The sequence below is a fragment of the Anopheles maculipalpis genome, chromosome X (genome assembly GCF_943734695.1).
Source record: "Anopheles maculipalpis chromosome X, idAnoMacuDA_375_x, whole genome shotgun sequence".
Taxonomy (NCBI): domain Eukaryota; kingdom Metazoa; phylum Arthropoda; class Insecta; order Diptera; family Culicidae; genus Anopheles; species Anopheles maculipalpis.
In genome coordinates, this window is record NC_064870.1 from 15,062,178 (window position 1) to 15,084,279 (window position 22,102).

Genomic DNA, 22,102 nt, shown 5'->3' on the forward strand with positions numbered 1-22,102 from the left:
TCTTTTTCTTTAGATTGTTTTATTTTTGTGTGGATTTTCAAACTTGCCCATCGTTTTTATTGAACCAAGAGTAAAATAAAGAAAATTTGAGCTGTATATTATATACATCCGTACATATACTCCAAAACAAAAAATTAACAAATAATTTTATTTTTTTCGAATAGATTATTCGATTCGCAGATTCGACTTTACTCCGCTACGTAGGATGTTAAAAAATGTAACCGAGTTGTTGCATCCTGGTTTGCTAACAAACGTTGCCCAACAACGAGAAATAATTGTTCAATTTCAATCACTTCCAAAACTACGTTTAAACAAAGAAACAGTGAAGAAAAAAGCAGCGATTTTAATTCCCCTCTGCCTTGTAGATGATAGAATTAATTTACTTTACACTCTCCGGTCTAGTAAATTGCGAAGCCACCGAGCACAAGTTTCCTTTCCTGGTATGAATCATAAAATGAATTTGTTCAGACACACATTTAACTTGCATATATCTGTTACAGGTGGCATTATCGATGTACAAGATTCTAGCAGCGAAGACTGCGCGTTACGAGAATTCGAGGAGGAAACAGGCTTATCGAAGAATTCCGTCAATGTTTGGGGCCGTGGAAATACCATCATTCCGTACTTTGGACCTTCTATTACGCCGATTGTAGGCAATATTATAAATTTCTCTATGGACAAACTAAATCCAAGTTGCGATGAAGTTGCCAAAGTGTTTACAGTGCCTGTCGAGCTGCTTGCGTGTGCTGAGCATAGAAAACATACACAATATCGTGGCAATTACTCCATGCCCGTATTCCAAAATGGAGATGATACGGTATGGGGAATTACGGCAATCATTACTCATTTGTTTCTTACAGCAATAATGCCGGGAGTTTATAGTGCACGATTACCATTTATAAAGAAATACGAAGCTAAAAAGAAATAGTGGAAAATAAAGATAACTTTGTAAATTTGGGAAATTCAGTAAAAAAATAAGAAAAATGTAAACTTTCATTATAACATAAACATGTTCACTGTATCAAAAAATTACCCTTACAGTGTAGGCGAATGAAAAGAATCCTTTCAACAAAAGATTTAAAAAACTTAACATTGTTTCTACATTTCATGCAATCAGAGCTAAAATTAGTCATTTTTTGTAAGTAAGCACTTTTAATGACATAAAGTTCATCGAATATTTAGCCAAAAACTGTTTTTACTACAACAACAAAAAACATGAAATCTGTGCCAAAACATAGTCCGTACAGTGATTAATTTTCCAAAAGTTTATTATGATAATAACATTTTTTTAATCGTCGTCATTTTTTCAAGGTCGGATCACACGTGGCAAAAGTGATACTAAAATGCTTTACTGAGTGTTTTCTTTGAAAAAAAGTAAACGATGCGATTTCTTGTCTTGCCAAGTATTTTTTTTATATTGTAAGTGTTTTCTCTAGAATAATGGCCGATTCACAATCAATATGCTGGTTAAAATTCGTGAACTGATTATTGATTTGAGGAATGAAGGCAAAAAGTTGAAAAAAATTACTTTGGTACAAAATTTTCGGTTCATACCTTCTACAAGACAAAATCCCTGTAGACTCCTCCCCATAAAAGGCAGCAAAATTAAGCTCACCATACTTCACAAACGCATCATTCAGCGGGAAATCAAACAAAATCCTAATTTTAGCACCTCCAAGCTTGTAGACAGCCTGATACTGTACACAAATATAAAAGACAGTTCGCAAATAATACAGAATGTTGTCCATTCAGAAGGACATTGAGACTACTTTGCATGAAAGAAGCCGGTAAGAGCGGTTAGAGTATACCCTAAACTACTTGGTCAAACTGGACGAGTTGAGGCAGATCGTCATAAACACGGACGAAAGCAAATTTAATATTTTCGGGTTTGGCCATACAGACCAGACAGACTGGTGAGAGTGTACCAAATACTCAATCGAATCCAAAAAATTGTCGGCCGACCGTAAAGCATGGTGGTGTTCGTGTTATGGTTTGGGGTGCCTTTAGTGCAAATGGTACCGAAAACTTGACGATCATTGATTCTGCAATGGAACGAATCAAGCATTAGGACATTCTGCAAAATAACTTGAAAGCAATCGCTGTAATACTGAGCCATATATAAAATTTGCTGCTTGTCTAAGATAATAATCCAAGGCATTCTTCTGAGTTTATCTAGGAATGGTTGCTGTACATCGTCGAAACAATGCTTACGCATCCGCCTCCAGTCTCTACACTTCAATCCTATTGAGAATATGTGGAATCATTTTGAGCGAAAAAATTGTAAACCCCCTGATCCAGAATAAAAACTATCTGAAAAGAGTTTCTCAAGCAATAATGGGAGAAAATTTCTTTTAAAGTACTTTAAATACGACACTGGACCGTCATAATTAATTATAAATAAATACTTTAAATATTGTTTTCCATGATGATAAGGTGTTTGCAGATTGTTATTGTAGCTAAATGGTGACATACGGAGTATTAACTTGAAAATTCGGGAGCGACATATTGTTTGTTCGTTGTACGGGCAATTTTTGGCAATTTTTTTATCAATAGATAAAAGGTTTTTTTGTTGCTAATTGATGTTGCTTGATGATGAGAACGCATTGTACTACTTTGTGGAATAAATAAAACATATGTTTTATCAATTATTTTGTATCCTTGCATTTGCTGTTCGGGCAATTTTATGAAACAGTGTATATTAGATCAACAAAAACTTTCTCATGTTATTAATACTAAACATACTGTTAACATCGTTGCATTTTAAGTCTACTGTAATCTGGTGAGAAAAAAAAACAAACATAAAAATTAAAAGTCTATACAACTTTTTCATGATTTATTTTTTTTTTTTTAGATATTATTCGATGCCAATAAACATAATGGAAAAGAATCGTTAAAATTACCATTAAAAACAGAAAATTGCAACAGGCACTTTTCGTCGACGCACCGATACCGCCGATGTATTACTAAAAATATTTGTCTCCTGTCCCCTCTTTTACACTGCAAAGAAAAAATCAAACAAACGGCTCTCTTCTAGACAGACTGAATTGTGTCCATACGGGATAATGATATGCATAAGATGCAGAATATACATAGATCACGAATCGTGCCTGTTCCAAAGTTTCCAATTAAAAAATAAAAGTAAATGGATTTGAAGACAATTACAATGTCTTCAGCGAAGTAGGTTTTTAATCAAACTCTCATCAATTCTAGTAAAAGTGTATAAAGCCTAGACCAATAAAAACATATATTTCCTGTTATATTGATGCAAGTGCTGGTACGGTTTGTCCTTTAGTTAAAGAAAACTGGATTTGTTGTGAAACTATGTTTTCCTATTACTTTATAATTTTATTGCAGCTAGTTCGTTTTTTTTTTCTTTCTAGGATTGCACAGATATTTATGTGATTCATCGTAACGGTGAAAGATACTTTGCAAAATTGTTGCTGACACCTTGTTCCATTTCTATTTACTACATTTTTTTTGCATAAGTGAAAATATGTAAGCGACTTAAATTTGAATTTGATTTTCAGTTTGATTCCATGAAATACTGAAAGTGATATTCAGACAAAGAATTATATAAAAGCATATATATATAAGCTGAATTCCAATCAATTTCCCGTTCTCGGAAACATGGTTTGTCCATGTATGCATTGATTGTGTAGAGAAAACAAGAATAAAGGTCGTGATGAATAGTACAGATAGTTCGCTTTTGAGACATTACAGTTCAAATTGTTTCCACAAAGCGCATTGTTATAGATATTAGACTTTGGAAACAATCGTCTAAAACTATTTATAATGCCTATGTCATCCTATCTATTTCCATTCTACAAACTTTTGTTTCATTTATTTTCTGCTGCTATCTATTTTCTCTCCTAGTGTTCATTCAAATCAACGGGGATCGATGTGGTGAATGTTGGAGTCTCCAGTTCTTCGTGCTTTTTCATTTTCAACATCTGGAACGAATATGTAAACAATTATTATTATTCAACCAATAGCGCAAACACATACATGCATGCACAGAACTAACATAAGAATGAGGAATTGCTAAGCAACATTTAATTAATCTAGCAATTCGTTGCGTCTGGTAGCGGTTTGGTTTGTGAAAACCCTTAATTTAATTTACAATTGTTGTCGAATTGGTAACGAGATGCTACAGGAAAAAGATAGGGTAACTGTACTAGTTTTCGGCTGGTTAGCAAAACATGCATATTTATAAAAAAACAGGTAAAAGAAATATTATTTTAACTACTTCTTAAGATACACAATAATGTTTATTCGTCTAATACGACACATTTGGGCACATTTAGATGGTTATTTACCGAAATATCGAAATATTCGTGCACCGTTCGCGAACTTTCGTGCAATTTTTTTCATCGATAAAATAAGTTTCTTCAAAGCTAATTTAGATTTGAAAAACCCCGATAAATATTTTATTGTTTGTTTTTAAAGCTGTTGAAAATAGGTGCAGGTCTTCTTCTTGTATCATTTCAGAGGAATTTTCAAGAGACGTTGTTTGATACATTGCACATTTTTGTATCATTGGCCGTTTGATACAAAAATGTGCAACAAAAAACCGCTTTGGGTCAACACATTGGGAGCTAAGCAAGACTTGAAAAGAGATTTAAACATGTTTTTCTTTAATGATTTGCACATTTTATGGTGTTTCGAAACCTAAAAATCACTCAAAATTGGAACACAGCCTGCCAAAAACAGGAGCAACGTTGGGGCAAAATCAATGTTTGCATGGTTTGCTACACCAAGTATGTTCAAACATTCTTCGATAGTTTAACAACCAATATGATACCACTTCCTACCAAAATAATTGTTATCAATAAGTGTTTTCGAACCGCCAAAAACTAAAACAGTGACTCTATATGAAACGAACCCCAAACATGTCTAGGTAGTACAACAGATAGGAACGCAAATAAATTACCGATATAATAAAACATAACTACATACATTGTTTATTAATCTACAAAAGCGAACGAATATTAGAAGTGTCAGTACCAGGCAGTTAGATATGGTGCAAAAAGCAATTCAACTGAAATTCGCATTAGCACAAGTGATGATTGGAACGTGAAAGAAATACAAATGGTATACAACAACCAGCCACAGGGATATAATAAATGACACGTTATAAATCTTACAAAACGTACCTTAATATCACCTTTTGCCTACATCAAACAGGCCGATTGGAGTACAAGCGAACGGATGTTAATCACATCCAAAATATGTTATGCATCGGTGTAACAATTATCGAATGACAAAGATATATCATATGGATGGATGGAAAGCGGGTGCGATGTCCAAAGGGTATAACAACAAATGAACAAAGTAACAAAAACAAGGCAAAGAAAACAGAGTTATTGATTTTTTCTTTAAAATTTACATCGACAATGACTATTGATATTTATAGAAATATTGGATTTCGAAATTATTTTGTGTTCACAGACAAATGCATTCTATGCGACTCATAGATGCGGCTTCTCAATGTTTGGCAGTAAAGTCTACACGAATGAGTTTTAAATGGTATTGATTTTTAAAACTTTTCAACAGTAGTTAGCGCTTTAGAAATATGTTAATTACGTGAGTTTGAAGAGTTATTATTGAGTATTAAAAACTGAATACTTTTCGAATGTGACATGCACATTACGAAGGCGCATACCTGCTGGAGTTTGTAGTGATTGATGATATCTTGATCGGCGGGACACGACTGCGTGAATGCATCAAGCTGATACATATGATACATGTATCGCCACAACGCAGTTAAATGTTTCTGCAAAAAAAAACATACATCATGAATTGTATATAAATATACCAAGTTACAGAAAATTACCATAAGCAATTATTACTGATATCATATTATTAATTGTTAGGTTGAGAAGGTAGTATTTAATTGAAGTGATATGAATTAAGGTAACAGTATTGAAAAGGAATAAACGTATTCAGATTTGAACAAACAGCGGCCGGCATATCATAATAAATACTTATCTAATGCACCTAGAGCAAACACTAGCTGGAATCGCGTACGACGTTTGTGAAAAAGTTAACGGTGGTTAAAAATTAACCATATTCGTTTTACAGACCGCTCGACGTTGCATTGCGAAAACGTTGTATTCACAATGGTTCAACGAAACACAGCCGTTTACACGTCGAGCAAAATTTCTACTGTCAAATACATGTATTTCAGTGTGTGCTCAGCTCACTGATAAATTGTTCCAAATATTCGAAAAATTTAAGAATCGAAGATATAAAATCGATGAGCTCGGGAGGTTTTTTTGTTCGCTCGCTCTCCAAGTAACCTTGAAACCTTGGTTCCACGGCATCTCATGAGATCGTGCGTTCATTCTAATCGGGCGAGGTTTAGGTTTAATAACTTCGCATTAGTCACGCTTCCAAGGTATGTAGCTATAGCCTCGTGTGGGGCGTATGAAGATTCAAACTCCACGTTATTGGAGGGCATTGTTAAATTGTCAAAATTCCCAGTACCCTACCACGACCTAGATGAGATCTGAGAGGCTAGGGAATATATTACTGCAACTATTGTAGAAAATCGCATCAACAATTACGTTTATGACTTAAATGATGAGATAGAAAATGTACTGAGGAGAACACTTTTCATCGAAGAACATACTGCAAGACAATAAGCGATTATTTCTCGTTGCCCGCTTTAGTTGTAACGTGTAATTAAATTCTCTATCACTTGGGATTGTTGTAGGAGTTAAGTAAAGTCAAGTAAAGAGAATCGATGGCGAGGATCTACAGATAACTTGGGTAGAGTTGTGTTAAACTTCGACCAACATTAGACAGCAAGACGATCCTCTAAGAACCATCCTAGAATTTAGAAGAGCTGGTCGATACCCCACACGAGATTCGACAGTCAGGGACATCATTAAAGCATAATTTTCATACCCACAAATTTGTTCGACATTGTGGGTAAAGCAAAAAAAAACATATTGATAACAAAACTGGAATGATTCGTGTGTGAAATTTAAGTGTGGAAATGATTTAAAATGTACATTTTTTATGCTAAAAAGTACAACAAAAACTTCGACTGGAATGTTTTTCATACCATTCAAATGAATAATTCGATTGAAGATTATTAAATCCTTTCATTCGTTAATTTTAACGGTAGGTTCTGAGAAGCGTATGCGATACAAATTAACCATCATTTATACGACTATTCGAATTTTTTTTCACGTGTTTGACATGTGTGTTAACGGCTAGTCGTATGCTGTTAAACCATTGTCCATTTTATCAGAAACGAATACTAGATTTTGTTTGTGATTTTGTTTTGAAATTGATTTAACGCAAATGGACATTTAACGACGACGGTTAAAATTTGTTAAATCTTTCGCGATTCCAGCTATTAAAACATCTGCAAAAAACATGGATTGCAACAACGTTGGGAGTTATGTATACCCAAGATACACCAATCGAATTTCGGCTCAACTAGATCGAAGCAAAGCATTATCCAGCTTCCTCCATGCCAAAATTAAATGTTTGTTCGAAGCGGCCATTCGCAATTACAGTGGAACCGTAATCTATAGCTAACGAAAAAAATGTATCCACTGTAAACGATTGCGAACATTCAGCACTGTTTATGTACGCCTTAATGAGAGAAGTTTGCTGAAAGACAAGTCTTCGGTATGTACTAACCGGAATATCGAAGTCGACAAAATATTTCCCTGCCACTCTGATATGCTGCAGCCGCGGCATCAGCTCACAGTCGAAGCAGCACATTGTATCTCCAGTGAGGAAGCGAGTACCTCTAGCCGCCAAATGGTCGTTGATTTTTTTCAAATGAACCAAAAGTGCGTTGTTCTTGTTCTCGTCCTTTTTCACCAGCATCAGCTTTAGCTTCGAATATAAATTTTCTATCAACGTAGCCACCTCTTTATCCTGTGAGAAGAGAGAGAAGAAAATTATTTAACTTCTACTTTTTTCAATTAAAATATTATGATTTTTTTACCTGCACGAAAAGATTGTATCCACCAGGTACTGATTTCATGATATGTCGCTCTATCTTCTCATTCTCGAGTATCGCGAGCCCATTGTCTATGAGAATCGGAGGATGTGTGGCCTCGAAGTTGGTGCGAAAATCTGGTGGAGGTTTCTGCATGCACACGGTCGTAACCTGTAAGTAAGGATATGTTTGAGGCTTAATCGGGTTAACTTAGCAATTCGGACAGACCAACTATGATGAATACCAAGATAAATTGTTCATTTAGCAATTGCATGTATTACCCCCTTCGACAAAGCGTTCATTAATGGATGAATTTTGGTCAAAAAGAACTCGAAAGCAACTTTTTTGTAGCGGTGTGCGTTGATTTTCGTATAGCCACAAGGCTAAAACAAACGAATGTTTGTTTTTCGTTCTTCGTCATGCCATCAAAGCAAGCACGGCTATGTTTACTGCATCATCACCTGGTGTCAGTGCTCAAGTGTTTGGTTCAGTGCATGCAAGTGTGTGAGAGCGAAATTTTCGACGACAAAATTTGGTTTAAGCCAGTTTAATAATTACAGGATAACGTGTCGCATAAATGTTACCGTAACAATTTTTCGCTGAAATTTACTCGAAGTTTTTGATTCATTCATGAAGAAGGGAAAGACCGTTTGTTGTGTGTTTTACGTTACGTTTTACGCAATTTCCAAAATATAGTAAAATCATTATTTGTTGTGTAAGTATTGCAATAAATGTGTGTAACGAAACGAAGTGATAATTTGTATTTTTTCCTGTGTGACATCATTGAAGATTTATTCGCTGCTGTGTGTACAGAAAGAAATCGTGGAAGGGGAAAAAATGATACCTCAATGAATAAAAGCTCAAATGAACTTCACGCACACACTCTAAAAACCGCGTACCTATTACTGCTGTTAACCTGTTGTTAAGCGATGAAGTTTTACTCGCAATTCACTCACAGATAAGCAGTTTGTCGGAGGGTTTTGTACGTCTAGTAAAGCCATTAGATGGCAAGCGTGAGCTAGTAGGTCGTTAAAACATGTCACAGCTCGAAAGTGAGTAACAATTTCGCTGCAAACTATCTTCAAAATCAAATAACTCGTACAAACATGTGTTGAAATAGTTTTAAGATCGATAGTGGAGTCATTTTAAATTAAATTAAACTATGCTTGCCTCTCTATAGCCAATATCCATAACTTAAAAGTTAACAGGCGAGGATACGATTACAAATTTTAGCATTATTTTTAGTTTTGCTAATTATCCTAGGTAGCCTAATAATCACACTTATTAAAAAATTATCTTATTGTGCGCGTCGACAGAGGCTTTACTAATGTGTTATATAAGTGAATAATAGTACAGTCACTTCCCGACATACGCGGATAATGGGGACTGGAGAAATCCGCGTATCTCTAATATTGCTCATCGTTTATTTATTTAGTATTAAGTACGACGGCACGACGTCATATTGTCCCACATTATCTTGGTTAATACGTTAATTTATGTGTATATCTGTCTGCGTAAATATAAAAAGAATTACATTTACATATACGATAATAAGAATATATAAGAATTACGAAATTACATTTTTTTAACGAACATCACATTTCATCGTAAGTTTGAAAAATTTGTAGAATTTGTTCATGTTTTATAATTATTTTGCTTAACAATACGGCCTGACCATCCTGTATATGAATAAAAAAAGTAATTATTTTAATTTTCTAGTGGAGTTAATTTTGATTTCATCTAACATTTTGGCATTTTTCAACTGAATAAACTTTTCAAATCTTTTCAACAGAATCAATTTTTCCACTCAATAATTAAATCTGCACAATGAACCCTCAGTAAAGTCAAATTTTCAAATCCGCGTAGCTCGAGTACCGCGTAAGTCGGTTACTAACTTTACACTACATACATCACTATTGTTTACCACAAAAAAAGAAAACATAAAGGCGGGTACGTAAAATAACTCTGTAAGACATTGGCAAGGAAAACGAAAACGGCCTAGGACTTCAGACACGCAGATGCGGTACCGTAAGCATGAAAATGAAATGTGTAGCATTCGATGTGCGTGCGAGTATTTTTGTTTTCCGTTTCGTTATAGACTTTTTTTTTTTTTTGGTTGACTGTTACTTTTTTAAGACAGTGTGCGCAGTGTGTATTCAACCATGGCTTTTGATCGTTCAAATGATCTCCAGCCTTTTACACACCATCACGATAGGGTGGCTACCGATTGGGGTGGTTTTATTTGTTTGTTTTCAACGGATTTGTTGATTCGACCAATAAGACGGACAGAACTATTATTTGCTGTTTGTACTGCCGAACGGTTATTTACATTTGCTAACGCTTTATATCTTGGCTTCCCTAAGCCCTCGGCGGTTCATTGTAGACGCAAAATAGTTAGGTATACAAAAACAAATCGAACACCTTTGGATCACCACCGAGTCTGCTCGAAGCTAACGGAGTTTTTGCGTAAGGAATGTATTGCTGTTCACGATTACATCATTCGCAATTTATAGAGTGTGGTGTAATGCGTCAATGCCAGTAGGTACACGAACAAATAAAAGGAATGTAGGATGTTATTGTTGTTTTAGATATTATTTATATTTAAACTAAATCCATTTCCGCATGTATGCGGATGGGTCTTCCATATAAATGATGAGCGTTTTACTCGCCTGTTTGGCTAAACTTGCTCTAAAAATCGACAACATAAGGTAGGCGCAATGCAGCATGTAGATGTTACAATCCATTTGTTCACAGCTTTAGTTGATTAATTTATTATTATTCATTTTAATATGACGGCTTTACGCCGTATCGTCATTATTTAATTTTTCTATAGTTTTTATTCATTCTAGATGATTCATATTTGTTGAAATATTTATATATCCATACCGTACGATAAGATAAGGCAAAATAAGGCAAAACAAACCCAAGGAGATATGCATCTACCAAAACAATGCTTCTATAAGATTTATAGACAAAACAACATAGAAACTTAGACATAACAACGAAATAAACACAAAGACATACGAAATACAGAAAAAATACAACATAAATGGACAACCCTCTTTCTTCATCACAGTACAATAAGCCACTAAGCATAGCTGAACAAATACCGTAAAGAAGCGAATGATGTCTTAACACTAGAACCGCCGATGGGACTGTTTTGCTCCATCGCACTCGAAAAAGGTGTGTTATTCCGCTTGCCATCGTGACAACCTATTGAAATTTTCTGACTTTTATTTATTTTTAACAATATTTCAAATGCGCCAATAAAAAAATGTGTATCCCTTTTTTTAATGGTACTTTTAAAAAATCATTTCCAATCTAGAACGCCCATACGGGACATTTATGTCCCATAGGCAAAATACGTTGAGATGGCTGGTATCCCTGCTGTGAACGAGTGACGGATGTGCATCTGCAAGTCTGGTAGCACTGGTGTGTACGCGTTTTCGTGACAATGCATGTCAATATGAATAGAACAATAAAAACTGCACTTTTTTTTCGCTATCATCAATCGGCTAGTTTATCGCCATTTTTGTACACTCTACCGCAATTTTATTGGTAACACTGGTTCGTCGGAGTGCCCCTATCGCACAATCTAAAGATTCAAATAAGTAGCCTACACGTTTCACGGTCGCTGTGTATGCTCTCCCAACACCCGTGCACCAACTAGTTTGCCTGATGCACTTAGGACATAGAAGATCAAAGCCTGAAACAGTGTCTTTATACTACTCTATCAACTACGGAGTGGATGTAGTTGACCAAATGTGTAGAAAGTACTCCGTGGAAAGTGCTAGTAGAAGGTGACCTATTTATTCAAATTTTAATAGTCTGGGTTTGGCGGCAATCAATGCTTGGGCCTTGTACAAAGAACTAACAAAAGAAAAGATATCTAGACGATTTTCGATTTCAAGTTAGGCAAAGAACTTGCCAAAGAGTACGCTGAAAATAAGAGCGCCAACGCTAACTTGTCTATGTTAGGTGCTGGAGGTTCTCGTCGGCGCTGCCAGGTTCAAATGTCTTGTCACGAGCGCAAATGTGCTAACGGCATTCGTTGCAATTCACATGCAATAGACCAGTATATAAAAAATGTACTAAAAGTGTTTCGTACGTATGCGTTTTATGTGAGCCAGGTTCTGATGAAACAATGTAATATTTTGAAACCTAAAGATGTGTTATAGATGTTATGAATAATTCATCTAGGCGCTCCTTTTGCTTTAGAAGCTTTATCCTCTTCGTTTGGCCATTTACAGCCATTTATTTACCATTTACTTTATCATAAAAACCCTACTTATCACATGATTGTTTGAACAATTTATAGTTCTAAGCCTAGATTTACTGTAGTACATCTCTGTAAGGAATAATTATAAGCGTTTATCACTAAAATCCCTATAATTTTATATTACTGTAAAAAAAACTGATCATGATATCCTTAATATGCGGTTGATGTGATCTCAATTCGATTTTTTGATCATTGATTGAATTTCTAACTAAGCTTTATTACACCTAATTACGATGTTTATGCATTATTTTACCACAAGAAACCCTAAGGTAATAATAGACATGTAAAAATATGTTTTCATAACGAATGGGACAATGGGATATGGCGGTTCTAGTCTAGAAGATTGAAAAGTCCGGCGGTTCTAGTGTTAAAAACTCAAAGCCTCTATAAACTAAACAAATCCAAAATGTAAAGTTCAACACTGAAACATAGGAGGAAGCAACCCTCTGTGCACGAAGGAGTAAAGAAGGCAGGCGTGTTTTTACCCGCACCGCGGTCAACGCACTTCATGCAGGTTCGCCCCAATACTGTACCTTAAGGCTGATTGTCTTAAGCTCCGCCAACAAATAAAGATCCATGAAATATTCCTGACAAAATAGACAGGCTCCCTTTCTTCTTCCATCGATTGTGGATGCCTGGAAAATAAAAAAATGGAAAAGAAAACATACATTACTAGCATTTGAATAATTATATTGCCGAGTAGTGAGTTTAATATTAAAGTTAGCAAAGAGTTATTGTAGAAAATAGGACAATTGACCTCTAGTTGCCGGTCCAAGCAACGCTAAGAGGATTGTTGATAGTACATAACATTAACGGAATCGTAATGGAGGTTCCCAAGAAGCTGAATTCCACTACCAAACTTTGATATATTCTCGCAAAGAGTTTAGAATTAAGAATTAGATAACTATGTTGCAGCTAGTACATTTAACAAGTATTTGAGGTCACTTAATTTTTGTCAAAGCTTCAAAAATGCCAGATGCAATGTTTGTTTGTCCTGGCTTTTAGAGTACTCGTTCTGCTGAGTTAGTCGAACTAGTAGAACCACCTAATAGTAGGTGACATCGTAGTAGTAATACACTTATTCGAGTGCCCAGATTGCGTCCCCCCAGAGAGTCTCCAGATTTGAAAGTTGCGCGACGTCAAACATTTGAATTTTGCGTGCGGCCTCTGCAATGTTTTCCAAAAGCGTATACCGGCCGTTATCGAAAGTGCTACGGTGAAAGATTTGAAATAAATTAATCGAAATGTAAGTATAGTACTAATAGACGTTATTTTAATCGATTCTAAAGAAAAATCAAAGTTCCAATTTTACTGCTACCTAAGATTAGTACATAAAAATATTTTTAAGAAGTGTTGATTCCTTAAAAAAACAATTGATGATAGTTTGTCCAAATATCTACCAGATCTCCAAATCTTCTTCACATATGTATATACGTGCCCCGTGTAATGCATTCTATAAAATAGCGCCATTCTAAGGGCAATCCGGAGCCATCACGTTATCAAGTAGCACAAGGGGCATCGTGTTGGAACTATTGGAAAATTGATTATATTCTCACCGTTCTGTTACGTGAGAACCGACCGAGCACCTGCTGTATCGATTGTGGACAAAAAAAAAACAAGCGCTACCACCAACGATAACACAGCTTCGTCCAACACGGAGCAAATAGAAATGTACACGTGTCAATTACCACTTTTAATGAAGGTCTCCCATGTAATGGCCAGTTCGCATGGTTTAAAAAAGTTACACCACAAAGGTGTAGAGCAAAATATATGGAAACAATGAAACATCGATAGGAAAAAGGTACAACCGTCAACGTTCATCTTTTTTTTTTCGACTTGACGTGAGCTGCCTCTTCAATGATTTCTACTGCCCCTGGAGCAAAGTTTGGAATGCGCGCATGAACGGGAGCAACAGATCGTGGCTTGTCACGTACCTTCTTTTCGAAAAGCTTTACCCAACACCTATAGAACGGTGAAATAGCTAACTATTGCTAAGCAAAGCGTGTGATGTGTAAAAAGAAAAAAAGAACGGAAAAAAATGTTCAACCATTGGAAAAACGTTCGACGAGACAGATGACATCATCAGCCAGTAAGGTCGCGCTGCTATTCTTACGTTTTTTTCTCCTTTTGTTGCCACTACGTTCAACCACCTCCTCTCGCACAATTGCCAGCCTTTTTCTCCCCACAAACGACGCCAACATCCGACATACTATTAATGACAGATGAGTAATTTTGTACGACGCACGGCAATAGATGCCGATAGTATCCCAAGAAAGCAAGATATTTAATCAATTCAACTTCACTTTCATACGAATCATTTTCTGGATGTTTCAACAGTTTAGTTAAGCTTCAGTGATCAGTTCTTCTTCACATCAGCTGAGAAAATCTTGGACAATCAGCACGTTTCAGTTGTTTCAGTACGAAACTTACAATAACGGCAATGCAGAAGAACGAAAAAAAAATACTTCGTCTCGGTTATAGGGCATGTAAGTCGTTTCTTTTCTTCTTCTTTTTAATTTTGTCGTAGTTAACGTCATCGAAGCATGTTTAAAGTACGCTGTCCACAAATTCATTTAGAATACAAGTGGAGGGTGGTAAGATAAGATAATGGCGAAACATCAACGATGCTAGGCCACGGGCCCATTGTACCGCTATTGTTTGGTTCTGAGAGAGAGAGAGAGAGAGAGAGAGAGAGAAAAGTTGACAAAAATGCATGCATTTGCTAAAAGTAAAGGCAAAATCACAATACGGCGCAAGCCGTCATACTTTAAATAAAATAAAATGCTAAAAGCTAATAATAGGCGAAAGCGATTCTCGAACAGATTTATTTGGAAAGTGATTTTATTTAAAGTAAACTGTTATGGAGACGAGTAGAGAACCACGAGTTTAAATAAATCAGACAACTTGTTCTTAACATTTAATATATCAAACATCTTCTTGTTTTTGGTCTAACGACCTGCTAAAAAATACCATTCAATAGATGATTACGAGAATGATAGATATACTACCGTAGTTGGATAATCGATTCTACCCCACGGGGGAGTGCTCCGGATGGAATTTGAACCCCAATCCTACCGTGTGCAGACAGACACTGCTGTTGCCTGGACTACGACACGATTCAACAATTCACAAAAGCTTAACGACCTACTAAGGTCACACCGGCCATCGGATTGGCTCACTAGACTTGTTCTGATACTACGTAGTTGGATAGTCCAATCCTCACTACCGGGGGAACGGTCCCGATGGGATTAGAACTCCGGAACCTGCCGTTAGACGATCCCAGTGGAAGTATTGAATATGAATGTATTATAAATCTATTTTGATTCGGGCATGCGAACACTGAGTACGATTTTACGAGCCGGCATTTGAAGAACATATGAATTAAGTGCCTATTACATCGAGGAAAATGGTCAAAGTGAGCATGTACATGCGCGTTTGACAGGCTGTTTCATGTGTAAGATTCCTTTCGCCTTTCCTAGCATATTCCAAGCAGCAATGGTAGGTACTTAAGGCATGCTCGCGATGGTACGAACAAATAAGGGCAATAGAGGGGGCCTACCCCATACACGAAGCATGAATCATAAAACGAACAAATATTCGAACACAATGTGTGTAAAAAGTGTGTGCCTAGTAGCGATAAGTACGACAACGAGGCACATTTACACATTTGAAACGCAACACCCCGTACCAGAATTATACACAACATCGGTTGAGTCAACATCGTTCAACAACGAAATAGACGATTCTGGAATAGTCTGGAAAAAAGAGTTAAAAGAGTTTTAATGGGGATAAATATGCCGCATTTATGATACACGGCCTTGATGTTCTATCGTTAATTAAAAAAAAAGCAACAAATTATGTCATATTTGGTCAGCAAACATAACCGTCGAGCCAAGGGTGGTTCAGCATTAAAAAATCCTATCTGTCGGTTGTATTTACACCCTTGGAACGTAACCATCTGCAAATAGTTCACGTCGACTATCGATTGATAACGATAAAATCAACTCTACACACACCTAAAAGGCTAATTGATGAACGCCCAACAAAAGTGTGATGCAATTTGTTGGTTTTTGTTGTTGTTGTTGTTGTAGATAAAAGCTGTTAACTGTCATCAAAGGATCCGGTGTAGCGTGATAAATGGTTTGAAGAAAGAAACAAAAAAACGAAAGAAAGATTACTTTAGATACGCCGAAATGTCGTCAGGAACGATACGATTTCGAGAGCAACCAATATGAGAGTGCAGTCTTAGCAACGCAGGTTCGCTTGGATGGTGCCGGGTTTTTGAAGATTCAACTACAAGTAATGAAATTCAATAAGTAAACATGACTGCAAAAGATTCATACAAAAGTTGTGCCGAAATTTAGTCGTTCTGACTGAAAGTATCAAACCTAACATAGAAAAGATAAGCAATTTTTATACGTGGCAGATATTTTGCCTATGGTGTTGTTGTGGTCTAGAACTAAACATATCAATCTACTTCTTAATTTCACAACGTTCTAGGTCATGCCGGCCATCTAAGGGCTCTTTACAAAACTTGCTGTTACGACGTAGTTAGACAAACAGTCCTCACTACGGGGGAACTATCCGGATGAGATTTGAACCCCGGTCCCGCCTTGTGAAGACCTTCGCCGTTGTCCATCAGACCATATCCAACACTGGTGCTATGAAAAAGTACACCATAAGATGACCGCGGCAAGACCTAACTGGTCGTTAACCCAATAAGATGCACATGAAGCTAGAAATATACAATAAGACGAACAAAAGAATACAAGACACTCCGAGGATCAGGTAAATTTGCGTTCCGTAATCCATAATCGTTCCATAATCGAGCTGCAAATCTCCCCCAGCTGAATATAAGATTCCCCTATATGATTGCAAAATTCCACAAGAATCTTGCAGTGAACATTCATTTTGATAAGTTAGACTGAGGTATTCTAAAGTTCCATTACATGTATACCCTGTAACGATACCACGTTGCATTAATATGTTTAGCAATATTGTCAGGCCTTTCCAAAAAAAAAAAACCTTGTAACGATATTTTTACATTTTTTATTGTCAATGAGAACGATTCATCGGATCCAAACGTTGACAGTTTTTGATAATGTTAATGTCTTCTTCTTCTTCATAATCTTCTTCTTCTTCTTCTTCTTCTTCTGACTTCTGTCTTAATGACCTACTAGGATACGACCGGCCATCGAATGGTTTACTTGACTTTCCGCGATATCACGTAGCTGGACAGTCAGTCTTCACACTACGGGGAAAACAGCCCGAATGGGATTTGAACCCTGGGTTCTGAAGTCCCAGTCCATTAATGTTAATGTACTCGTAGTAGTTAAACTTTGAAACATAAAGTAAACATATATTTTACCTTGATTATCAGCTCTATTTCTGGCACTGAACCATTCCGGGTGGCTCCATTATCTTGGCTTTCGTCCGACATAGTAGTAGTTGCTTTATTTTGCGTGGTTGTTGCTGCTTTGCTGATGTATGATTTCTGTGCGAATTATGTTTTTTCTGGTGGCAAAAACTTTCCCGGCTGTTTGCTGCTAGAGACACCGGATAGGTGTGTTGTGTTTTGGGGGTGAATGGAGAATGTTTGATTAACTTAGATGTTGATTGATTGAAGTTTGCTCCGAAAGGTGCTCGTCCTACGGTGCTGAACATGCAGTCGGTAGGAACAATGTTGTTGTTGTTGTTGTTTTTTTTCCACACACTTTCTCCTCAAAAGGCTGTTTTTCGCTTTCACCAGCGCGGTTGAGGATGGATTTTTAGGAATGAGCGGCGAAAGAGTGAATAGTCCGGTGTATAGGGGGGGGGGGGGGTATCAGAAAGAGTCGTCGAGGGATGGAACGAAGGGAGACGATGCAGATTCAATTTTTTTTTGCTCTGTACACCAGAATCACTTTGGCCGACACGATGACTGCAAGTAGCATTGGATTTTTTGACGGTAACCAAATTTCCTTGCGAGGCGTCCTGACGAGAGGCAGGGACACGGGAAACCAGTAGAAATGTCGAGAGCTGTCGAAAATTCCAGGCTATTTGTAGCCATTGCATCGGCCGCGCTTTAAGTGTTCCTGATCGTTTTCTCCCAAGAACTCAATTTAACATTTCAATAGACTAAAGGATTGGATTAAGCTAGGGGAAGCAGATGTATATTCGTGCTTTTGGGATTCTGTAACGAAAAAAGAACCAAAACTCTGTATACAAAATGTAATAGAGTGAATGGTTCCTTTTTCGCATAGCAAGGTTTGGCGTTGATTGTATGGTCCGAGCAGAAAAAAAGACATCTGTACACTGCACATCACACCCTACGGGGCGGGTAGTAGCCTACTGTTACATTCATACGGATTCTGTTGCAAAACAATTTGCTATTTTTTTCCCTGCTATTCCCGCACGCTATATATTGGATTGGAAGTTTTTTTTCCAGTTCAACAAGCTCAAAATGCACTTTAGCCAACAGCGCACACTTTCCGCTTGCGTGATCAATTTCTTCACTTCACTTCGAAAGTCACCGACTCACTCACGAACACACTCGCGTCATGTCTCAGGGACAGTGGGGCTACACCGTAGATCAACGCGGAAAGATGGCCAGAGATGCGACGGACCGTACTTGTCCCTCCACTTGTGATATGTGGTAATGCACTCGCTCGTCATCATCCGAATATTTGCACTCTGTTGCAACCTCGTCACGAGTTGGAATCGGGATATTAACTATAACTCGATTATCCGAGACAAGAGAAACTCAGAAACAAAATATAATAAAAACCGACGCCGTCCAGACAAACTGGTACCAGATGCAGTACACAAATACACATTCATGTTCAATAAAAAAAGCAACAAATGTAATTCACTGTCAATGAGAGAGTATTTGGGCGCGCCTTTGTTGTTTGCTTATGTTGCAATTTTAAAACAGACACAAAATCACTCACTCAAGAAAACCGAACCGCGCTGCAATTGTTTCAACCTTTTGTGCTGCAAGAGTCGCACGCAATTAATGGCATGCTGCAGGCGCAAACCAACACAGCTATTTAGGGAGATCAGATGACTGATTAGCTATTTTGACAGGCCATTTTGCTGGCCGTGCGTCATTTTTCGTGCCTTCATTCAAATCCATCGTTAACTACGAATCAGAATGTTCAAATAAATAGACTGAAGTACATGATTCTATTTTTCTATTGTTTCTGTTATGTGTATATAATAATATATATAAATATAGCTATCTTTCTTGTAATTTTATAACATGAACAATTGCACATGAAGTTGCATTTTTGCGTTGTACTTCCAATAGCCGAATAAAGAGTTTCGGCAATAAAAAACGCTTATCTTAAAGAAAAATATTATTTAATACAAAATTAGAGCGAATATGATGCATCACAAATCGGTTTTACTGATTGATAAATTATTTATTACCAACGGAAAAACATGCCAGGTGCATTTCTTCTTCACATAATTCTTCTCCTGTCAGAGTTACGTCAACGACGCAAAACGTTGGAATTGTCAATTACAAAATCAAAATAAACTGGAATTATTTTCGCACAGTCACTTGGATACGCCGGATTGCTCGTGTGGCTTTTTGCTAAAAAATCTAACTCCCGTTCTCATATAGTTGAGAGAATATATTGAATTTGACACCCTTATTGATTACTGCTTTGTTTCCACGGTATGTTTTGGAGCGTTTGTGGCCAACAAATGTGATATTTGTTTGAGGTTTCTCGTTGACTGTCGGTGTCTTTGTAGTAAAAAAAAGCGTTGTATAATATGTTTTCATCCATATTCTATTTAATATTTACCCTTTTTTAGAAAGTGTTAACTGTTATGCTGAACATTACCATAGAAAACGTAACTTCACACATTCTGGTAAGCAAAAGCTTCAAATCCGCAGTGCGGGGTTTGTCAATTTTGGTAAAATAATGGTCAAGTTCCACGAATTGCTGACACCTGCGCTTGGGTGCAGGTTCTGACAAATTACGCTTGGTGAAGGAGATTAATGTTGCTTCTTAATTTTTAGTTGTGGATCCAGTAATATTATCACAATATACACTTCAATGGAAAAGCCTTCTACATGAATTTACACACCAATACTTTGAAGGGACGGGGCCTATTTTCGCTACCCACAAGAACTCAACAAATCGCCGCATGAAGACACGTTTTTATTTGATTTTTAAAAGGTACGTAATATTCTTTTCTAACACAGTACATCTAACATGGAAACGGAATTTCTGTTGCTATGTACAGTTTGATAGTTGGATAGTCTTTTCTTTGTCAGATATAAAACAAATGTTTGGTAAAGTTGTGACACATGAGTTGGATATTATAAACTTTACAGAGTGGCATCGTAGGAGTGATACACTTTGTTGAAACCACGATTTCTCGACGGAATCGCTTTAAATAACATCTCTTAGTATTAAATTTGTATTTCATCTAACTTATTTCAAATCTTTAATCTTCGCACTTGATAACGGCACGTAGACGTTTTTGGAAATCTTTGCAGAGGCTTGATGATTATCCGATATTTCTTCGACTATTTTTATTGTCTGTATAAATAGACTACTTGATTTTTGTGAAAAGAAGTGTCTTTATTTTGATGGTTATTATTAACTTTTCACATTTACTCAATAAAAATGTAGGTTTGAAAACACGGGAAACGTATATATTCGTACAAAAAGTACGTTTGGCGCTTCGATAAATTATTATTAAACTAGATGTTCCCAGCTGTAATAACAAAGAATGAATAGAAGAAGATTTTCTCAAGTTCTCAACTAACTTTTACTGGTAAGAAAACAAATAGCTTCATCTTTCTGGAAAATTTAATGCGAAAACCACGAGCAGATCAAACGGTTTTAGCTTTCTTTTTTGGAAAAATCAAACTCCTATAGATGTATGTAAATGTATGACCAACGCCGCTAGGGGGACATTGAAACAAAGGTTAAACAACCGTCTCTTGAATCACCCAATTTTCCTAGCATGTATGCCCATATGCTGAAATTCAATGGGTTCAAATTTGCTTGTCGCTTTGTAACGACGGAATCAAGAGACGGTTATTTAAGATATGGGACGAAATAACGGATGAAGTTGTGTGTGTGTGTGTGTGTGTGTGTGTGTGTGTGTGTGTGTGTGTGTGTGTGTGGCCTCTGCAACGATTTCCAAAAGAATCTATGGGTCATTATCAAGTGAAAAGGTGACTGATTTGAAATAAATTGTATATTTAGTAAGAGATATTATTTAAATCGATTCCGAAGAGAAATCAAATCAATTGTTTAAATTTTATTACAGAAACAAATTATATTCCTTCTACGATGCCACTCTGTACTTCCTAACATTCTAACAGAAGAACAATGGAAATTGCAAAAAAAAAAAACACAGATCTCTTTTATTCAAAATATTGATACTTCTGTTATCCGTCTCTATAACAACACAATACCGTTGATGATGGGCTGCTGTAGCATAATTTTGCACTAAATTTAATGTATGGTAATTTGCTATTGTTTGTAAACTTGTCCAAAATATGCCTATTGTCCTATTTCTAGCTATTTAAGTGAAGGAACAGGTTAGCAGCAAGACTTTCAAAGCAGAAGACCAAACTTTTTTCTTTTCTCAGGAACCGAATTAGGAGTGACTGTATAAAAGGGATTAGCCGGATGTTTATCAATTGTTGTTTGACTAGGAACAGGAAGCAGCAAGACATTTAAAGCAGAAGAGATTTTTTTTGCTCAGGACCAAATTAAGTGACTGCATATAAAACAGGTCGCATTCCTCTTTAGCCGGATGTTTATCTGTTTAAGGTTTTGGGATTTTAACTACTTTTGTCTTGCTCTTTTTTCTTCATATTCCATTGTCAATAATTAAGATCGTATATTTAG

The 22,102-nt window shown here is 36.5% G+C and overlaps 2 protein-coding genes across 2 annotated transcripts; one reads left to right on the top strand and one right to left on the bottom strand.

Moving 5' to 3' along the window:
- Positions 1-205: 205 nt before the first annotated feature.
- LOC126563827 (mitochondrial coenzyme A diphosphatase NUDT8) lies at positions 206-928 on the top strand. Its single transcript, XM_050220597.1, has 2 exons — positions 206-440; positions 501-928. The coding sequence occupies exons 1-2, from the start codon at positions 206-208 to the stop codon at positions 926-928; spliced, it is 663 nt and encodes a 220-aa protein (XP_050076554.1).
- Positions 929-3,850: 2,922 nt separating this feature from the next.
- LOC126559880 (chloride intracellular channel exc-4) lies at positions 3,851-17,682 on the bottom strand. Its single transcript, XM_050216058.1, has 6 exons — positions 17,611-17,682; positions 12,776-12,877; positions 7,970-8,134; positions 7,657-7,899; positions 5,663-5,773; positions 3,851-3,950 (listed from the first exon to the last, which is right to left on the bottom strand). The coding sequence occupies exons 1-6, from the start codon at positions 17,680-17,682 to the stop codon at positions 3,870-3,872; spliced, it is 774 nt and encodes a 257-aa protein (XP_050072015.1). The 3' UTR covers positions 3,851-3,869.
- Between the last annotated feature and the right edge of the window lie 4,420 nt (positions 17,683-22,102).

Excerpts from the sequence above, each read along its gene's own strand:
- LOC126563827 (XM_050220597.1), top strand. The coding sequence starts at position 206 with ATGTTAAAAAATGTAACCGAGTTGTTGCATCCTGGTTTGCTAACAAAC. Across the intron at positions 441-500 it reads AGCACAAGTTTCCTTTCCTG|GTGGCATTATCGATGTACAA; the intron begins GTATGAATCATA and ends TATCTGTTACAG.
- LOC126559880 (XM_050216058.1), bottom strand. The coding sequence starts at position 17,682 with ATGTCGGACGAAAGCCAAGATAATGGAGCCACCCGGAATGGTTCAGTG. Across the intron at positions 8,135-12,775 it reads TTAAGACAATCAGCCTTAAG|GTTACGACCGTGTGCATGCA; the intron begins GTACAGTATTGG and ends CCTTACTTACAG. Across the intron at positions 3,951-5,662 it reads ATCACTACAAACTCCAGCAG|ATGTTGAAAATGAAAAAGCA; the intron begins GTATGCGCCTTC and ends TATTCGTTCCAG.